Here is a 19,022-nt window from a genome sequence, read left to right as displayed (position 1 = left end):
CTTATACTTTCTTGTACCTCTCTTCCCCATCTCCTAATTTTTGTAGTTTATCTGGATTTTTTTTTTTTTTTTTTTTGCTTGGCAGCATTACTAACACTTACATTCTGACCTGCACACTCTCCTGTGTTTGTTCTTGGCACTGTTGTCTATCGCCTGTTCTTTTACCACGGCGTCTCTGTTCCTGTGGTTTTGTTTTGATTTATCTACTGGGTGCAGGATTTCTGTTTCTCAGGAGGGGTTCATGGGTCTTTATAGGCTGAGATCTTTCAAATCTGCAAATGTTGGAGTCTTTTTTACGCTTGAACAGTGACTCAGCTTGCTGTACTATTCTTGAATCACAGTTATTCTTCCTGAGAATTTTTTTTAGAACATGGCTCCATCATCTTCAGGCCTCAATCGTTGCTATGGAGAAATCTGACCCCTATTTTGTTAGAAGTGCTGCTTTTCCTCCATTGATTCTTAAATGATTCTTTCTTTATCCTTGAAGTTCAAAAATGTAAACATCATATGTGTTGATATTGACTGTGTACATTTCCTAGTATACAGTATACTTCTTCTACCTGCAGATTTAGTTCTTTCATTTTAAGGAAAGAGATCTGTGTTCTATATCTGGTTATTTTCTCTGTCCTATTTATCTTCTTTTGTGTTTATTGTGAGTATCTTAAGCCTTTTTTTTTTAAATATGCCATTAATTAGATTTAAAAAAGCCTTTAATTATGAAAAATTTCAAACATACAGAAAAGTAGGTAGAACAGTGTTATTGACTCCCATGTACCCATCACCCTGCTCAGCTCACAGCCAGGCTTGTTTTGTCTATATCCCCCCACCCCTCCCACTCCCCTCCATCACTTTGACAAATACCAGACATTATTCATCCTTGAATATTTCAGTACTTACCTCTAAGAGATAAGAACTTTTTTTTTAACTTAACCACTAATAATAAAGTTCATCTATTCTGTTTATAACCCATTTATTATATATATAATGACATCGCTTTGTTGTATTAGATCAGCAGTTGTTTTGTTTTGTTTTGTTTTTGCTCCAAAGACATATGATGGGTGACTGTAGTTGCTGGGCCTCAAAATTAGGAAGGCGAAACCAAGGGGACAAGCCAGGGAACTCTCTGGTGCAGATGGTGGCACATTGGATTGGGCAGTCAAAGAAGTTGCATAGACGGGAAGTGCCCACTGGTTCCTTGGTGTTCTCTGAATTTCTAGTGTTCACGTGAACTGTGGAGGGAATGGGAGGAGGACCCAGAATGTACAGTTTCTTTTCCAGCAGGAAGTGAAACTTAGGCCTTTTCTGACTTAATTATAACCGTGAAGAAGGAGCTGAGTGGTGTGAAGGCTGTTCTAGTTCTGTTTTTGGTGGTCATGTGGTTTATTCTAGAGCTTTTTAATCTGCAGGTCGAGAAATCCGTAGGTCATAAAATGAAATTAGTGGGCCCTAACTAGCATTTAAAAAGACATGGAAGGAGCACCTGGGTGGCTCAATTGGTTAAGCATCTACCTTCGGCCAGGTCATGGTCCTGGGGTCCTGGGATCGAGCCCTGCATCGGGCTCCCTGCTCAGCGGGGAGCGTGCTTCTCCCTCTCCCACTCTCCCTGCTTGTGTTCCCTCTCTCTCATCAAATAAATAAATAAAATCTTTAAAAAAATAAAAAGACGTGGAAAATAGGAGTTTATGGCATGTACTAAGGATATGTAGTTCATGAAACTCCTGGTGTGTATGTATGTGTATGTTGGCTTGTAAAAGTTTGGAAGCCACTAGTTTATTCTATTTGATTCCTATGACTTTCTATACTTTCTTGTCCTGAAAGTTATAGGATTGAAGAGCCCATGAGACAGATTTGATTTATGTGTTTAACAGAAATATATATAGTACAGTGTACTTGGAACTGTTCTGATTAGTTTACGAATATTAACTCATTAAATCTCTAAGAGGGTATCATTATTGTGAAACCTTTACACATGGAGACTTTTGGGCACAGAGCAGTTCAGTAACTTGCCCAGGATCACACAGCTAGTAAGTGGTGGAGCTGGTGTTTTGAGCCCAGCCAGACTGGTTTCCAAGCAGATTTTGCTCTGCTGCCTCTGCAGTTGAAAGCGTCTCTAGGTGGGGGCATGGACTTTTTCCTGCTATCGCCTTCAAGAAGAAATGAAAAAAGTTGTTTTCCTACTCTGCCCTCTGCACATATACTTAAACACTCAGAGCTAAGACAGCGCAAATGAGGACTTTTATTTGTTAAATTGAAGAAATTCAGGGATCCCTTTTATTAACCAATCAACATTGCCAACCTAGAACTGTAGGATTCCGGGGTGAAAGACAACCAGATGAGTCCCTAGCTCAGCCTAATACAGAGATGCAGGGGAGTGGTTAAGAGGACTGATTTTATAATTAAACACGTCTGGTTCAAATCCTGTCGTGATCTGTAACTATCTGGGTGACCTCAGGCAATCAGTTAATCTCTGAACCTCAGTGGTCCTTCATCTGTAAAGTGGGAGGAGTCAATGTCGACTTTTAATGGGAGAGTCATCAGGCACCAGGCGCACAGTAAGCCCTTACAAGCTCCATTTTATAGAGAGTGAAACAGAGTGACAGAGACAAAGCATCTTATCCAGGGACACACCACTAGCTCGTGGCAGTGCGCTGTTAACCACTCTGCTTTCCTGCAAGCTTACCCCACTGGGATGTTTTGAGGATGAAATGAGATCATGTACCTTTACACTTGAATGGTGACTTGACTTTCTATGAGCTTGTTTGGCTCATAGTAAGTACTTGATAAATGGTTTCTGTGATCTCTATTGAATGTATAGGACGTGCCTGTCTGTAACTTTTGTGGAGGCAGTTTACCTTTCAAGAGAAAATAAGCTGTAGTCAACTACATCAGTTCTTATAACCAACCAATCACTTCATGTATATGTTGAGTTCTTGAAAAATAACTGGTTAGCTATTCTTAAGGATCTGCTAAGCAGAGACTTCCACTGGAATAAGTTTCATCAAGGCAGAGACTGTCTACGCAGCATCTAGAACAGTGCCTGGTACATGGTAGTGTCTTAGTCTGGGTTTCTTAGAAAATAGAGCCAAAGGCACAGGCTTCCACTTTATTTGGGAGAGCCATCCCAGGGAAGCAGGAATGGGGAGAAAAGGGAAGTGAGAAATGGCAGGGAAAGAGAGCAGATATAAGGGACTGCTTGTAAACTGGCGACAGCTTCATGAGAGGCTGATGGTTTGTCTCGTGGGACACCTTCAGAGAAACGAGGTGAAGCTGCTGCATCTCTGAGCAGTTCCCTGGGGAAAGGAGAGAGAGAAGATTCCATTTGCCCACTCCCATCTATTGGTTGAGGGTTGACTTCATGGAGTTTCACCTCTCCTATGCTTCTTGGTCGCATGGCTGGTGGCTGAGGAAGTCCGTCCAAACCTCAGGCCTCAGTGGCAACAAGGAGACCCTGGGGTGGGACTTGAGAGGCATGCTGCACGGGTGCGGGGCCAGACGCTGTCGGGCTTGAAGGCCAAGGTACAGTCATGGTAGCTGGAGCAGCACGAGTGGTTCCAGCAGTTGTGTTCATCTTGGGTGATGTATGAACTGGGTGTGGCGTAGTGGGACCTTGATAACGAGTGACTCCTAACTGCCAAAGTGAACAAACTCTGCCCTGCTCTCTTATTTAAGTGCTTTGCAGTTACTGACTCTTGTAGATCTCTCTTTCACTCTCAGTCTATTTTCCCCATCTCCTCTTCCTTTGCTTTCCACCTAAATGGGGGTCCCCAGGCCTAGGCTTACTCCTCGTTCATTCTGCATGCTTTCTATGGGCAACTGTGTTCACTTTTCTAGTTAACTTCATACTTCTGTCTACCCGCTGATGGCTCCTAAATGTCTGTTTCCAGACTTGACCTCTCCTGGGAGCTCCAGACTGAAAAATAAAACTTCCTTTTCCAACAGGAGGTTCCACAGGTACTTCAAAGGCCAAGTGAATGTCTGGGTCCTTTGTAATCATCTTTGTTCTTCTTTCCAGCAACAAATAGGTACTTGGTCCATGCTTGTTGAACTACACCTGGAATAACGTGCCGATACAGCATGCCAAGCTGGATCCTGCACAGAATGAAATAAACCTTCCAGAGCCAGCTCTCTAGGAATTTAGGATCTGGATTTTCATATTCACCTGGTTTGTTTTCGGTTCGACCGACTGTGCTGGAGCCTTGAACAGCATACAGTTGACCGTTGTCCATTACTATAGTGGACATGTTTAAATTGACATTTGTTCTTTTGAGGTGTTGATTGGTAGGAGATTGCTTGGGTTTTGACTCTGCCTGTGCTGTCCTTTTGCTTTTTAAGACCCTTACCTTGCTTTATTCACAGTTTACGGAGCCTTTTTGAACTGTGTTTGTTATCTGATATGCATCTTGCTTTTCTACTCCCCTCCCTGCCCTCCCCCGCTGCACCTGATACACTTCTGACTAAGACGTGCTACTCGCAGCCCCCTGAGCCGGATCTGCCCAATTCTGCCTCCTCACCTTTGCTGTAGTAACCACAGCCCTCCTTCCTCTGGTACCTTTATATCTCTGTGAATCCTCCCCAGCTCAAGGCCCCAGGACGAACCCAGGTGCACACCGGTTTATGCTGATCTCCTCCTCTCCGAGCATCTCAAACGTTATTTTGGTGCTTAGCACGCACGAGCTTATACTGTTGGATACTTTTGCATTTAGTCCCCTCCCTTTTTTTCCCCAATTGGATTGTAAACTCCTTGAGAGTAAGACAGTACGTTATATTTTCTTGTGTGGTCCAGTGATTGATTCATTACTCAGACTTTTGCACAGAGACAGTGCAAGATAAATATTTGCTGGATTTGTGGGTTGATTACTGTGGTCCTTGGGAACCGACTTCCAGTTTGCCTCCAGCAACGAATCAGGGCCATCAGGTGACATTTCCCAGAGGAGCTGTTGGTCATCTCATTGCAAATCTTTAGTTTGTAATACACGTTAATTCTAGACTTTGGACTTGAGGAATTTTGTTTCTTAAACATCTCAGGCAAGGCCTAGGAGCTAAAATTACTCCTTTGGCATTTGATGTGGCAGCTTGTTCATTTGGGAACCTTTTGTCTTTGACTTTCTATTGAGTCACTTGAAAGACCCCAGGCGGCTTGCCAGAGCAATCGTGATGATTCAAGTTCATTGAGACATTCCCCTTTACACCCTCCTCCCCATAGGCTTTACGAGGTTGCTTTCTGTGTTCACTTGGGGGCTTGAAAGTTAATGGATGACTGAGTGTCCTTTGGAAACTCCTAGGACCATTTTTTCTCCTCTTCCTTCCCTGGTTTCTCTTGGTCTCCAGAACTGTATGCATTGTTTTTAGGTAGTGTGAAGTTAATGCACGGGGAGGAGCGGTCCTTTCTTTCGTAACTTTGGGATAATCTACTGCTCAGGGCAGACAGTTACGAAGATGGCCAAACTTAAAAGTACGACAGAAAGAACCACAGTCAAAAGGAAAGCCAAGGAGACCAGAACTTCACTCCTGCCTTCCTCCTGCCAAGGTCACTGTCTTGTCTTTAAACCCGAAGATCTCTCTGACGTGTCCTCTTTGCTCACCACTGCCTAGGGAGGGAGAGTTTAGAATCACTAGCTTCAGGACCACTGGCTCTAAAGTGTGTATTATTACTAATGGTTAGAGTTGGTATGGGCAGGGATTTTCCACTCATGGAATTCTCCTGCTCAAGGTGACTTCTGTACCGTTCAGCCTGGATTGCTCATTAATGCTCACTCCATCTCTTAATTTAGAAGGCCTAGGAATCTATCCAGCAGACCTCCTCTGATCTTCCTTCAGCTCTGTTTTCATCATGACACACACTTTTACCAGCTCCGTTTCTGGCTGCCTGAAATCCAGACTCCTCTGTTAGCTTTTGGAGCTGCTCCTCCCTATGCACCCTTATCTCTGACCAGGCCTCAAGGTGCCCTTTGTTCTAGCTCATCCATCCTCCTCACTCTCTCACAGAGAGGCCATGTTCGAACATTCCCATTTCTTGGCTTACATTTTATCTGCCTCTGGAGTATGGTCTCCTCACCCTTCCATTTACTGAAATCCTACCCATCCTGGGAATACTAGTTCAGTCTTCTATATCCTCCCTTCTTCTCTCCCTCTTTCTCTCCCCTCCTTTCTTCCCTCCACAGATTTGAAGGCCTGCCAGATATTGTTCTGGGTCCCGGGAGTGTGTTGGTGAACTGAAGAGACAAATTCTTCCTCTCAAGGAGTTTAGTTTTCATTAAGAAGCCTTGCTTTAGTCATGTTAGTCCTCACTACACTTTCAGAGTCCTCAGAACTTTTGCTAGTAGTATTTATTCTTAAATTCAAGTGTACAGTATGCAATACATACCATGTAATGTGCAATAACATAAAAATTTATGTAATACAGACACCTAGCACAAATATCTATTAAATAAATATCTAGCATAATTTCTGTAATATAATATCTAGCATATTTTATGTAGTATATTAATACATAATTTTCGAGAAATGTGTATTTTGATCCTATATTCACAGTTAGATTGTAAGTTCCTTGAGTGTAGGGATCTTCATGCTTCTGAGCACTTTAGAATCCTTCACTTTATTCATGAGGACTCCTTCGTTTCTAAGGAACCAAAAATCCATTGCAAACTGTTTTAAGCAAAAAAGTGAATGAGTTGGCTTATGAGACCAAAAGGGCCAGGGAGAGGGCTGGCATCTGGCCATGCCTTGATTCAAGGGCTCGAGTTTCCTTTTCCCATCTCTCAGCTCTGTTTTCTCCGGGTCAGCTCCATTCTCAAACAGGCTTTCCAGTCATGGTGGCAAGATGGCGGCAGCAGTCTCAGATTCTCATTGTCTTCAGGTCTTGGCCTGCAGGTAATGTCCACCATCTTTGGAGAGGGCAGAGGTGGAATCAGCTTTACCAAAAGCACATGGGCTAAGAGTCAGGGAGGATATAGATGCAGAGAAGGAGAAACGATAAGTATCTATCACATCTACATACTCTGGAAGCTTAGTAGCTATTGTTGGTTTGTTGTTTGGATTGACTCATGTCTAGGTCTATGTTGTATTTAATGGGGTAAAGTAACGATGAAAAAGGCCATAGGTCAGTCTTAAGGAAGAATATTTGCTGTTTTCTACTTTACCAAAAGTAGCTTGACGATGACCTTTTCTTGGAACAGTGACTTCTCAGACGTAAGTGATAGTATCAGTCATTGAAAGAAGGGGTATAGCAGATGGATTGAAGCTGATATGTGTCTCCTTTTCCTCTCCTCTCGTATCACTATACGCATACCTCGTTTATTTCTACTATTATTTCACCTTGTTTGCTATAGGTTTTTTTCACTGGTTTCTTCCCTACTGCTGAGCTAATTTTGAGGGAGGACTGCTGTCTTTCTATTCTCGGAGCACCTGCCAGGTGCACAAATAAGTTTTTCTGATAAGAGTAAGTAAGAAAGGACATTGGCTTGGGAACCCAGTGACCTGGGTTTCAGTCCTACATCCGCAGCCAGATAGCTATGTGATCTCTGGCAATTCCTTTCCCTTCTCTGGGCTTTGGTTCTGTCATCTGTCCAACAAGGATTTTTAAGGGCCCTCCCATTACTGAATTTGTAGAAAAGCAAACCAGTAGGGTGAAGAGCAGGACTTGGCAGGGCATCCCAGCATTCTGTTTCCCGGGGAGCAGTTTTGATAGGGGCTGATTACCCTTGAGATAAGAGGTCTTGGTAAGAGATACGGAGTACCAAGCCTGATGAAAGCTTCAATTGTCTTCTTATATAACACTTGCTGGAAAGGTACTAGGAATTAATATTCCTGAGGTGGCTGAGGTGACATCATGTGTTTGTGAAAGGACTAAAAGCAGGTGAAGCAAATTTTGTGGAAAAAGACTGGCAGTCAGTCCCAGTTCCAATGGGGAACATGGGCTGATCTCATGCCCTGTGTTCTGAACAGAACCTGTGGGAGTCGCAGCTCCTATCCCTTAGGTGCCAGATCATCAAAGAGAAGGGAAGGGTGTGCCTGTGTTACTCTCCTGTAAGATTACATTTTTCTGAGGCCTGCCCTCCCACCCTCATTTTCTCCTCAGAAATGGGGGACTCATAGGTGGGGGCCTTAATGAGAAAATTCCTGAAGAAGGAATTTTGAAAGAAGGGAAAAAAGGGACTAATATCTCTGGATTGAAAGCAACAGACTGAACAAAATCCTCCTATACTCTGCTGACTTGTGCATTCCCTGGGTGTTCTCTGAAGTGAGGACAGTTTTCAGAAGACTGTGTTGCCTGTGTCGGCAGATGTTATATAATTTAGAGTCTACATGATTGTAAGTGTGGCAGGGCCCCGTTTTTGTTAAATGATCAGTATCCTATTAGGGCTAGTTTTTCTTCTGATTTCATCCTTCTTGTGACCCTTCACCCTCTTCCCAAAATGGAAATGAGCCTTCTTCTAACTGCCAGGACAGGTGTGGTTAGGATCTCAGCTGTGGCCAAGCCTGGACAAGGCGTCAGCACTTCCCAAGGGAAGCTTTGATGGATATGTCTGCCGATCCTATATTTGAACTCATGCATACAAGCGTTCCTTGCTCGTTTTGATCTGACACCCTTCGGAAATGATGGAACGATGATCTGCCAGTGGAGTTCAATGTCATGGCCAAGCTTGCCATCCAGAGGGGCAGCTTCTGGTACATGCTTTAAGAATGTTGAATGCAGAACTGAGATTCAGCCCATGCCAATGGAGAAATGGAAACCAAGAATTCCTTCCTCTTTTGGGTGCCAGTTTGTTGGGCCATTTTCCCCTTAGCTGGCCGGATGGTGCTCAAAAGAACATGATTTTTGGTGGTGGTAAATTTTTTAGATGAGATGTAATTCACATACCACAAAATTCACTCTTTTAAAAGTACACAAATTCAGTGGGGTTGTTTTTCTGTATGTGCACAAGGTTGTGCAACTATCACCACTATCTAATTCCACAGCAGTGGGATTAAATTTTGACTTGAATCTTTGAATGAAGTATCAACCAAAGGTCAATTCTGATTTTCAGAAAACTAGTTCTAAAACTTTGGTTCTTTTTGCAAAGGAAGCTACAGAAATGTCATTAAAAAAAAAAAAAGTAATAGAAAAAAGAGCCAGAGGATGTTGAATTTTTCTTAGGCTTGTTATTTGGTTTCTTTTGTCTGCCACTGATGATTTTTTAGTCGTTGGTCTTTGGGTTGGGACTTATTCCTGTGGCTATGTTATAATAAAGAGTATTCAAAGCAAGAGCAATAAGACTGCCTTTGCTTTCTTTTCCTGTCTCTTTTTTGTCAAGCCAGGCTTATTAGGGCAGGGCCTGGACCTGTTTTGTTCATCCCCACCATCACCTAGCTCAGGCTCTGCCATACAGTAGGAGCTCAGTAAAGATTTGGTGAATTAATGGGCTGTGGTAGGTGCCCAGGGGAGGTCATTTTGGCATATATCACTCAAAGCTCATGGTGACCTTTGTACTTTGGCTTTGTGGATGGCCATGGCATTCATTTGCACCCCTGAGGTACAGCCGCTTCTAGAAAATGAGAGCTTGACTTCTTCCTGTGTAGTTCTAGGGACCGAACCTATAAGGACTCCATCATCTCCAGTTCCCAGGGATGCTCATCCAGCTGCAAACTGGATCTCTAAAGCCTTCTTAAGTTGATAGGGTGAAGCACAGCGTGGGTGGGGTGAGTGTGTGTCTTTGGGTGTACACCCGTGTGCATGTGCATACTCGCCTAAGCACACGATGGAATTGTGAGGAATTCCTTCATGTTTTTATAAATTGCCCCTTTCTTCTTTCTGCCCCTATGGTTTATTGGTAGGCCAGGGTGCAGAAGGGCCTCCAGCCTGGGCACATGGCCCACGAGAGCTGGAGTTCAGTGGCCTATTGTTTCCTGCCCCTTATGTGCATGGACAGAGGACTGGGGCTGGCACAGCTGCCTTCTTGGGGACCATTGTTTGTCTTTGCAGCAGCAACAGCAAAAGTCTGAAGCAGCACATTTTGTGCTGGACAGAACAGCCATTCTGTCTTGGAGCTGCAAGCCTAGAGATGGGGGCGGTTGGAGTCTCCCTTACATGTCTGCGTGGATGCCCTGAGGATAGGAGCCAGGGAGGCTTCTCCTTCTAGGCAGGTTGCCAGGGGGAGAGATGCTCATTGGAGGGGATGACAAATCAACCACAGTAGCAGGTGGTATCTATTAGCAGAGACTCTTCTTTTCCTAGATCAGGTAGGGGTATCATTGCTTTTTCACTTTCTCTGCCCTCTGGGCATACTGGCAGACCTCAGGGTGTGCTCCTGGGACAAGAAAAAACACTTCCTCCAAAGCTGCCCTGTAGAGTAGAGTAGATTGAGGAAGCAGGGAGGGGACCCAGCCCAGTTGTGAGCTAGTTGAAACATGGGCTAGTTATCGAGTCAGCAGGCTAGTCCAAACTTGATTCTGAATCACTTCTCAGCTAGAAGGTGGAGAAGGGGATGTTCCATGGGTGGGAGCCATAGAAACTGTAATTTACCCAGAAATACTTTCAGAGACTCCAGACTTGTGTTCTGTTTCTCTTGTTTCCCTGGCCGACAGTCAGCCTCTTTGGCAAGTTAGACAAACCTTCATCTAGCTTCAGCCTCACTTGCACCTAGTTCTATGACCCTTTGGTAAATGACTTAACAGGTCTTATTTCATTTTTCTTACCTGTGCCATCAGGATAATTGGGGATAGCTGATGGGCTAATTGTGGAGATGAGATGAGATGATGCATATAAAGCCCCATGAAGGGTGTTCAGTAACCCTTTCCCTCAGGTTCCTCAGGGGTTGCCTGAGAGTGGGGTGCACTTTGTATTACCCACTTGAGGCACCTGGGAAAGTCAGGGTGCGGGTCTGTGTTGGCTTTAAGTTCCTGACTAAGTGGAAGGGGTAAATGGGGGTAAATGTGGGTACATATATGCTTGGGGGCTTCTTAGATTAGTTCACATATTTCAGAGGCCACCTAGGAAGTGCTAATTCCTTGGCCAGGGTAACCCTGGAGTGGCCTACGTCTGATCATGGGAGTTTGCCTAGACCCCTCTTTTTTTGGTGGAGGGTGGGCATAATGTATTCTACCGTGTTCCCTTCTGCTCTCCTGGTTAGTGAGATTATTGAGGCAAAGTCTTATGTGAGTTATAGGTGATTCCGAGTGGGCGGACAGCCCCATTACCCACCCACATCCTCTTGCAAATCTGGAACTGACTGGAGAGCCTTTTTGCCCTAAGATGCCCTGATTCTTCCTTAATGGGCAAGTTGTAAGTAATATCAATGAGCATTGTGAATGCGCTCACCACCCACAGTCCGCCCACCCAGTGGCTACTACTGCCCACTTCTACTTCTATCTACCAATAGGTGGAAGGGGGTTAGATGCCTCTAGGAACAGTCTTGACAAGGGCTGTTGCCTTTAAGAGGCCCAGAAATCTCTGGCAAGAGCTAGATGCCTGGCATTGCCCTCAGCACATCTTCCCCCAACACCCTTGTAATCAGACTCCCAAAAAACACAGAACAAGGGAACTTTGATGAGTGATGAGGTAGGCGGCTTTTCTGCTCAGCCTTCTGTCTGCTTGAAACAATCCTCCGGGGCCCAGTTTCAGTTCAGGTGAGGTTACTGTAGGCCTGCCTGGCATTGATGGTTGGCAAGGGGGAGGCATGGGGACGAAGAGGGTGAGAACTGTACTTACAGATCCCTCGAGATCACCCATAAAGGACCAGATACTTGTGCTACATTCTGATATGGGTGAAAACAAAGGCAAAAATGAAGATAAGGGTAGATTATGGATGCCTGGCTACTTCAAGGCAAAGCTAAATGCACCATTTGCCCATCGTCATTGCTTCATAAGAGTGGTTGGCAAAACTTTCAACATCATAGCTCTGATCCTGGATTTGCCCCTGACTTATCGACAGCTCAGATGAAAAGTCTAGATTTCCCTACCACCCCCTGCCCCCATGCATTACGTAGCATAGACAGAGAGCAGCATCGTTATGACTCTATGATCTGGGAATGAATTTGGAGCACACATAAGCAAAGGCATAATAACATAGGTGCTCTTTCCCCCAGGTTTGGAAATGATTCAGCAGATTCTTGGTTCCAGTTTCTTAGTAGGCCCAAAAGAGTTGGTGGAACTTTTGGAGATGCCTCATATCATATGGCCATTTTAAGCTTGAACCTTTTTTTTTTTTTTTTTTAATTAAAGGCTTTAAGTTCCTGACTAAGTGGAAGGGGTAAATGTGGGTACGTATGTTTTTGTTTTGTTCTGTTTTGTTTTTAGGGACCCCCCCCCATCTGACGGTCTGACTTTGTTTCTTTTGCAGAAATCCGTGCCCAGCTCACAGAGCAGATGAAATGCTTGGACCAGCAGTGTGAGCTCCGGGTGCAGCTGCTGCAGGACCTGCAGGACTTCTTCCGGAAGAAGGCGGAGATCGAGATGGACTACTCCCGCAACCTGGAGAAGCTGGCCGAGCGCTTCCTGGCCAAGACGCGCAGCACCAAGGACCAGCAGTTCAAGTAGGGACCCTGTGGCTGTTTCTCGCAGGGACCTTGGGAATGGGGCCGGGGAGGGGGGTGAGGCGGGGTGTGCCACCTAGATCCATGCGCATTCATGAAAAGTGCCCCAGGGACTTCAAATTGGCTGAGGGTTGAGAGCCCTCAAGGACTTCTCCTTTTCCAGATGGGTCCTGTATGCAGGTCAGGATCCTGGAATGGTCCGAAGGGATGGTGGACCGTGCTAATAATAACAACAAACACTTTCAGAGCACTTCCTGTGTGCTAAATAAACATGGTTCTAAGGGTTTTACATATATGAGAACTCCAGAGTCTGTGTTCTTAACCAATTGACCAAACTGTCTTTAACTGGAAGAAATGAATGATGCTGTCACCGTACATCCGACTCACTGCTCACACGGTCTGTTCCTTGTGTAGCATTTTATGCAAGTGGCCCTTTCACTCTGTCCTCACTGCCATTGCCCTAGTTTAGATCATCATCCTTGTCTGAATGATCACATTACTCACTGTATCATCCACAGCAGAGGTTCTCAACTCTGGCTTCACATTAGAATTCTCTGGAGAACTTTTTAAAAATGCTGAAATCTGGGCCCCATTCCAGAGCAATTAAGTCAGAATCTCTGGGAGTGGGGCCTGGGTAACAGTACCGTGTAAAAGCTTTCCAGATGATTCTAACGAACAACCAGTGTTGGGGTCCAGAAATGGCTTCTCCCCGTTCCAGTCTGCCCAATCCACTCTTACCAGATTTAGCCTTCCTGGAACACATTGGAGATCAGGTGAGTTCTCTGTGCAGTGGCTTCCCACTGTCTATGTTCTTGATGCTCAAAGTGTGGTCTCCCAATATTGGCACCACCTAGGATGTTGAAAATGCAGAATCTCCGGTCTCATCCCCAGATCCACCCTGACAAGAGACTCAGGTGATTGGTATGCACTTTAAAGTTTGAGAAGTTCTGCTCTATTCACAAAGATATACGTGCCTTGGCTTGTTCTTCAAGCCCCTGTACATCTGGCCCTGACTAGTTTTCTAACCTTATTTCCTGTTTTTTGGTGTTTTTTTTTTCCCCCTCTACTGTACCTTAGCCAAATAGATTAACTCCAATGGGCCTTTGCCCATCCTGTTATTTGAACTTAGGTTCCCGTTCTTCACGTCTCTGCATGTCAAAGACATACCTATGTTTTGAGACCCATCTCAGATGCATCATGTTCCAGGAAAATTTCTTGATTCTCCCAGAGGAAAGAATGTTCTCCCTTTTCTGAATTCTTACAGTATTTTATTTGTTCTTTTATTAGGGCATTCAATACTGTCTGCCTTTCATTTTCTTCCCTTAGTGGACAGTGTAAGCTTTTCTGATTGATTTTTCAGCCTCCCACAGTGCCTAGTATAATATGTGGCATATAATAGATGCTCACTAAACATTATTGGATGAGTAAATGAATGAATGAATTAGGAACTAATGCCAAGTATATCTTGTTTTCCCCCATTTTCTATTTTTGTTTATCACTCTAATAATTTGGGACACAAATTATCCTTTACAAACCAGCTTTGAGCAGTGAATATGGAGGCTAAGTTTGAGGAGAACAGATGACACTCTCAGTATAAGCCAGAATGAGAATTTCCTCCAGATGTTTTGTCCTCAGAGCTCCTTATCTTTCCATCTTTCCCAAGTCCTGTTCTCTTTATAATAAGCAATCCTGAGAGAATAAAACGTTATTTTAGTGTATGATAAATGAAGATTTGGGAGAGAAATCATTTGCTTTAGAAAAATGACTCAAAGTTGGATTTATTCTGTTGGTAAGCTGCTCCTAAGTTTAAAATAGCATTTGATTTTTAGTACTATCATATTTTCAGCTTAAAGACATATTTACTATAAATTAAAGTACAGATGTGCTCATCTCTAAGTCAGCTGAATTGCTCTGATGAAGATCACATACAAGGAATAGGGTGTTTTGGAAGAATTGATTTCCCTTCTCAAAAAGCTGGTACCTGGCTTCATCTCCCAAACAACCAGTGAGTATTTATTAAGAGCCATCTGTGTACTCTGTATTGTACAGGCACTGGAAGATACAAGAGAAGTTAATCGTGTGTCTCTACAGGGGGCCATATCTGGCTGGGGAGAAAAGATTTTTAATACCAGAAGCAACTGGAGAGCAAAGCAATAATAATCTCATTAAGAAATCATTGGTTTTGTGTAGAATATAGATGTGATGGGAGATCAGAGATAAATCATCAGAGATAGATAAAGGATCTGGAACAGTCAGAGTTTTTATGAAGCAAGTGGGACTTTAAAGGTAGGCGAGGCTTTAGAGGTAGGTTTGTGTAGCAGAGGATGGCGCGTGCCTGCAAGAGGAAGCAGGAGTGTTGGCTGCTGAGGGGGTACAGGGACGAGGGAGGGATCCAGCTTCATTAAAAGGACATTTCTTTTCCATTCCTTCAACAAATGTCCAGTGCACATTCCTTGAACTCCTTCAGACCAGACATGGTGCCTTGGGATATAGCCATGATCAAGCGCTGCCTTTAGCGCAGGGCACTTACACAGGATGAGGAAACGGACGTTAAACAAATCACACAATTAGATGAGTTGAGCTAAGTGTTGCGGAACAGAAGTACAAGGAGCTCTAAGGGCTTCTAAGAGGGGGACTTCTCCACTCCTTTTGCTGTCACTTGATAGCTAGTTTGCTTTAATAGCTTCCTGTCTGATCTTATCCTGAGTGACAGTCGGCTTACCCACCAAACCCCTTTTAAGTACCTAGTGGGTGCTGTGCTCTGTGCTGATTCCTCTGGAGGCTAAGGTACACTCAGGAATCCTGGCTAACAGGGAAGAGAGACGTGGGAACAATGTAACATGAAACGGGCTTCAGTGGAGGTCTGAGCAAAATATCATGAGAATACAGATCGTTTCAAAAGCAGTGGAAAATAAGGTTAGATAAGGGGAGTAGACCCAAATAATGGCTCTTGGGCAGTCAGGCAGAGGAGTACAGGTTTGATGTGATAGCATGGTAGTGAGCCCTCTGGGTTCTTGTGTGGGGAGACCAGAAGGTACAGTTTCTGTTCATATAGGAGAAGAGGAAACTTTGGGGGGGGGGGTGCTATTCGCAGCCTTGCCATATTGTCTATGAAAGACCATGTCCACCCATCCACACAAAGTGCTACAGTGCATAGAGAATAGACATCTCTTTAGGTTGCAGACTGGGTGGGGCTTCACAAAGGTGAAGTTCAGTGGTTGGGAAATGGGATAATACAAGTGCAAGTGCTAGGTACTGGTCCTATGAGCTGAATTCAACTGAGACAACGCAGAAGTTACAGAAGGAAGATAGAAAAGATGGAGGAAGGAAGCATATTAGGTAGAAGGAACAGTTGAAAAAAACAAGGCTGGTGGGTAACTCATCTGTTTTGCTGCAGAACAGGAATAATAAATGCAATCGTGAAATAAGCCCGGAAAAGTTGGTAGGGGCCTGATCATAGTGGTCTGGGAGTGCCAGGCGACAGGGTTTATTCTGTAAGTGTGGGGAGCCATTGATAGTTTTTGAGCAAGGAACCTAATTATGGCCGTGCTTTGGGAAGGTAACTATGGCAACACTGCAGAAGATCAATTGGAGGAGAGAGACGGGGAAGCCAGAGGCCTGTTAAGAAGGTATGGCAGTGAGCCTAAGGTTAACATGGGCCTGACCCGAAGTCGTGCCCTCAGAAATAGAAACGTGAGGGCAAGAAGCACTCCGAGTGAGAGAAAGCTGGGACAGAAGAAGGGCTGTGGGTTTCCTGGGTCTCTGGAGTGGCAGTTGTACTGTATTTTCATTTCGCCGGTGGAGTGTGGCCTCGATTTTGCTGACTCTCGGGCTGATCCCTAGAATAGTTCATTCTCTGCCCAGAGCGTCTCAGCGGGCACTCGTCACCTCCCCCAGAGCTGTAGCAGCTGTTGGCCCAGCAATGCCATGGATTTGTCTCCCTGCACTGCCAGGAGAGCAGCTGCCGAGGCAGCCCTGGACAGACGCGCCAAGGGCCGTGGAAACTCTTCAAGTCGGGCTGGGGTAGGGTGGCCAGGGCCGAAGTCTGTCTACATGGACTCACCCCGCCCTTTTCCAGGCCAGTTTCTCAGCCTGGCTCGATTTCAGCCTCTCACACTCGGGTCAGTTGGGTATTCGGTTACAGTTTTAAGTGCCTGCATTTAGGGACAAACATTGCTGAGCTGCTTTTTTCTTCTTCCTTTGGACAACTTCTTACCTGGAAGCCATTAGCCTGTCACTCTTGGGCTTTGCTTCCTCTTCTGCTTTGCTCCTGCTCACCTTTTGTCCTCTCCCGCACTGTGCTCTGTGCAGACACCCTCATTAAAGCCCTCACAGCTCTGACTCCTAGCAGAGTCTGACCCTGCGGTCCCATCACACTCCTTCTCTTCCCCTTCCCCCACAGAAAGAGCGAGAGATGCTGCAGGTAGAACTACATAGCGTTGATTTGATTCTACCGCTTTGTTTAAGGTAGGGAACATGGCTTCCGCCATCCCTTTGAATTGTGGGTGAACCCTGCTCATGTCTGAAATTCTATCCGCCTGGTTTGATTAAGAGCAGAGATAAAATACTATGTGAGGGTAGGAAGTCTTCCTAGGGAAGGTGTTCTTGCATTTTCTTTGGCTCCTTGAAGAGTATAAATGTATTCCTATTTGTTGCTGAGCTTTTGATTGTCTCTTTTAAGTGGAATCTGTGTTAATATTGCCCAGCAGGACTCTAATTGATAATGCGTTGGCTGTGTTTTTTTTTTTTTTCTTACATAGACTTGCTGTAAATTACCTTTCAGTCATAGCTCACTTGGTTTTGATCTCCTACTTTTAAAAATAGCTCAGTTCTTTCTTTTATTTTTTTTTTCCTGTCGAATCTTTAGAGGAATACTCCTACATTGCTGCTATCCTGCTGTGTTCTTTCCAGAGACCTTATGCTCCTTTAAAACCCACAGCCAGCATCTTTTCTTTCTTCCAGCTTTTCCTTTTCCTCAACAACAAATATTCGTTGAATATTTTTAGGGTATTGTTCTAGACTCTTTGAGGAGGGAGATCCGAAGAAGTAGAAGTAGTGGTTCTTTCCCAGATGAATTTATAGTCCGGTCAGGGATAAATTGTCCCCGAATACAATAACACATCTTCAGTATAAGGCAACATGTGGTAAGGACCAAGTATGTGCTACAGAAGGGATGCGGCACAGTTGGTATGGTCAGGAAACTTCCAGAAAGGAAATGGCATTTGAACCAGACATTGAAGAGAATGGACAGGATTTTGATGGAGAGGGAAAGAGGGAGGGAGAGGATGTTGTAGGCAGGGAGGGGCACAGCGGGAGGAAAGTACAAAGTGCTTTTCGGGGTGCAGCAAGTAGACTGGTTAACAATTGTGTACAGAGGAATTGGACAATGGTAGATAGGACCACATAGTAGAGGGCCTTGACCTTCGATGAAGATTTGGCGCTATGCAATAGACACTGGAAACCACTGAAGGTTTGAACAGCTAGTGTCCAAGCTGAGGTATGAGCTCTTCTTACAGAAGCTTAACCTTAACCTTCATGGTGGTGAATTGCTAAAGGACTGGAAACTTGAGACAGTGAAACCGGGAATAAGGATCTAAATTAGGGTGGGATGGTAAGAATGAAAAGAACAGAAATTGATCCTTCGGACCATTTAGCAAGTATGTATTGTGCTCCTCCCGTGTGACAGACACACGCCAGGCAAGACGGATACTGCCCCCCTACACTCCGGGAGCCTATGGTCTAGAGACAGATGGAAAACACCTGGTGCAGGAAGAAGCTACAGGAATTGCTGACACATGGGATTCAGGTTTCAAGTGAGCTTGGAGGCACAAAAGAAAGAGGGTTGTGAAGTTTCTTTTGGACTTGGGTGACTGGTAGATTAATGGTGCCTTTAGTAGAAATACCAAAGTTAGGAAGAGTTGTTTTTGAAGGGCTACAATGTGAGAAATTTGGTTTTCGGATGTTCAGTTTAAGATAGTGGAGGGATATTGAAGCCGAAACTTGCGGGAATTGACAGAAAATGAATGGCTGTGTTCAGGGCTAAAGGTCTGGGCTGTGTTCAAGGCTGAAGTCTGGGTTGTGTGGGTGGATGTTTGGGCATGTTCTTAGAGGTGATGCTTGAGGCTGTGGTAGTGTCTGATGTCCAACATTAAGGGTTTAGGAGGAAAAGGGGGGAAACATCCTTTGTATTGTCTGTGGTACTCAGATTGCAGGGAATGAAAAATGACTTAAAAGATGCATTTATTTGTGCATTCATTCAGTACACATTTTGAGGACAAGGCATTGAGCTAGGTTGGGGATAGGAGCAAGACAATATCCTATTCTCACTAACGTGAAATTAGCAGGACATTAAAGAGATACACTTGGAAAGTAAGCCCACTTATTTGGCTGATGATGAGTTGTGCAACCATGGGAAGGGAGGTGAGGGAGCAGGACCCAGGTATCTCAGGAATCTGGTAGACATTCAACCTGTAATATGCCTTTCAGTGGGAGGTTAGGTACACAATTAATTA

At 44.5% G+C, this 19,022-nt stretch overlaps 1 protein-coding gene across 9 annotated transcripts in view; it reads left to right on the top strand.

Annotated features, from left to right (window-relative positions):
- SRGAP2 (SLIT-ROBO Rho GTPase activating protein 2) overlaps nucleotides 1–19,022 on the top strand; it is a 227,266-nt gene that overhangs the window by 73,471 nt on the left and 134,773 nt on the right. For all 9 annotated transcript variants that reach the window (XR_003522906.1, XM_027610048.2, XM_027610047.1 and 6 more), the window contains exon 3: nucleotides 12,318–12,510. Coding sequence is in view for 8 of the 9 variants with exons in the window: in XM_027610048.2 (XP_027465849.1) it covers nucleotides 12,318–12,510 (193 nt within the window). In the remaining variant the exon portion in view is untranslated. The remainder of the gene's footprint in view (nucleotides 1–12,317; nucleotides 12,511–19,022) is intronic.

This window comes from Zalophus californianus, chromosome 10 (assembly GCF_009762305.2).
Source record: "Zalophus californianus isolate mZalCal1 chromosome 10, mZalCal1.pri.v2, whole genome shotgun sequence".
Taxonomy (NCBI): domain Eukaryota; kingdom Metazoa; phylum Chordata; class Mammalia; order Carnivora; family Otariidae; genus Zalophus; species Zalophus californianus.
Note: the sequence above shows the minus strand (reverse complement) of the source record. Positions and strands in the feature narration are given on the sequence as shown.